Source organism: Morone saxatilis, unplaced genomic scaffold (genome assembly GCF_004916995.1).
Source record: "Morone saxatilis isolate NCDOM2014 unplaced genomic scaffold, NCSU_SB_2.0 Contig3, whole genome shotgun sequence".
Classification (NCBI taxonomy): domain Eukaryota; kingdom Metazoa; phylum Chordata; class Actinopteri; family Moronidae; genus Morone; species Morone saxatilis.
Genome location: NW_023339873.1, coordinates 16,334 through 17,510, shown reverse-complemented (window position 1 = coordinate 17,510; position 1,177 = coordinate 16,334). Strand labels below are relative to the sequence as shown.

The window sequence follows — 1,177 nt, the reverse complement described above, 5'->3', positions numbered from 1 at the left end:
CATTCCTGGAATTTAAGCCCATGTGTCATTGCTGGTGTCTCCACCCTTATTTGATATGATTACTAAACTGTGATTACACAACTAATTTTGTTGCTAATTATTGTTCATTCTGAGTTAACCAGCACATATGTCATAGTTTAGTTCCACAGTATATTGACGCTCAATAATACTGATATCACTAATGTGATGTTTTTATTGTTTGATTTTCCTCTGCAGCAATTCACTTCCAGCCCCTACCAAGAAGTTATTTTCTGAACTTATTCGGGAGGCTCACGTTTCACTGCAAAGATGCAACCTGGAGCAGCTGGGCATAAATAACAGCACCTCTTACAGAACTGAGCGAACCAACACTAAAACAACAGCTTTCATGACTAACGGACAAGATCTTTCTAAGAGGGACAGTAAATCTGTTAAAACACAGAGCGAAACATCACCTGGAAAGAAAGGTCAAACAGTTGTTACAAGGAGGAAAGTTAAGACAGACAAAGACCTTTTGAATCCATTGAACCGTAAGGACAATGTTGGGACAGATTGTTCTGAGACCAATAATGTTACTGCTCCAGCAGTGTCCCAGAAATCCTCTGTGGATGAACGAAAGTCTGAAGGACATTCAGAGGTAGAAGTAAAGCAGCATAAACGGCCGGCGCCTCTGCCTCTGCCAGCCCTCGCTCTTTTTTTAAAGCAGCATTTGACAAAATCTAAAAAAGCTAAGAGCAAGCCGGACTCTCTTTCTCCAGCACTCCCATCTGAATCTCTGTCTGAATCAGAGAATTCTGCTGCAGCTTCCACATGTGCGCCTTTTGATCCGACCGTCAGTGCAAGTGGTCCCTCCAAGAACATTACAGAATCCGACAACCAAGCCTCCAGACATCTTCATCCACATGAAGTGGTTTCTAATGTTACTGAACAAGCAGTGAAAACCCATCAGCCTTCCAGTCTATCATGTCAGGATGCTGTTGCCACTACAGATCTAAAGGGCCCAAGAACTGAGGATTTTGTGGCCTCCATTTCAGTTGCTGAAAGCACAGAGCCAGTGGTGCCAGATGATGCACCAGTGTTGCCCAACTTAGATCAGTCATTTTGCACCCTTGGAACATCTATATCAACAATTTCAACTCTTGCTACCTCTTCTCCGTCTTCCATTTTGTCACCACCCCTTGACACAGTGTTATCTGCC

The 1,177-nt window shown here is 43.2% G+C and overlaps 1 protein-coding gene across 1 annotated transcript in view; it reads left to right on the top strand.

The window, feature by feature from the left end:
• The window catches only part of LOC118336833 (T-box transcription factor TBX6-like), a 4,482-nt gene that overhangs the window by 2,392 nt on the left and 913 nt on the right, over positions 1-1,177 (top strand). Inside the window, 1 exon segment of the mRNA XM_035673581.1 lies at positions 217-1,174. Coding sequence (XP_035529474.1) covers positions 217-1,174 — 958 coding nt within the window.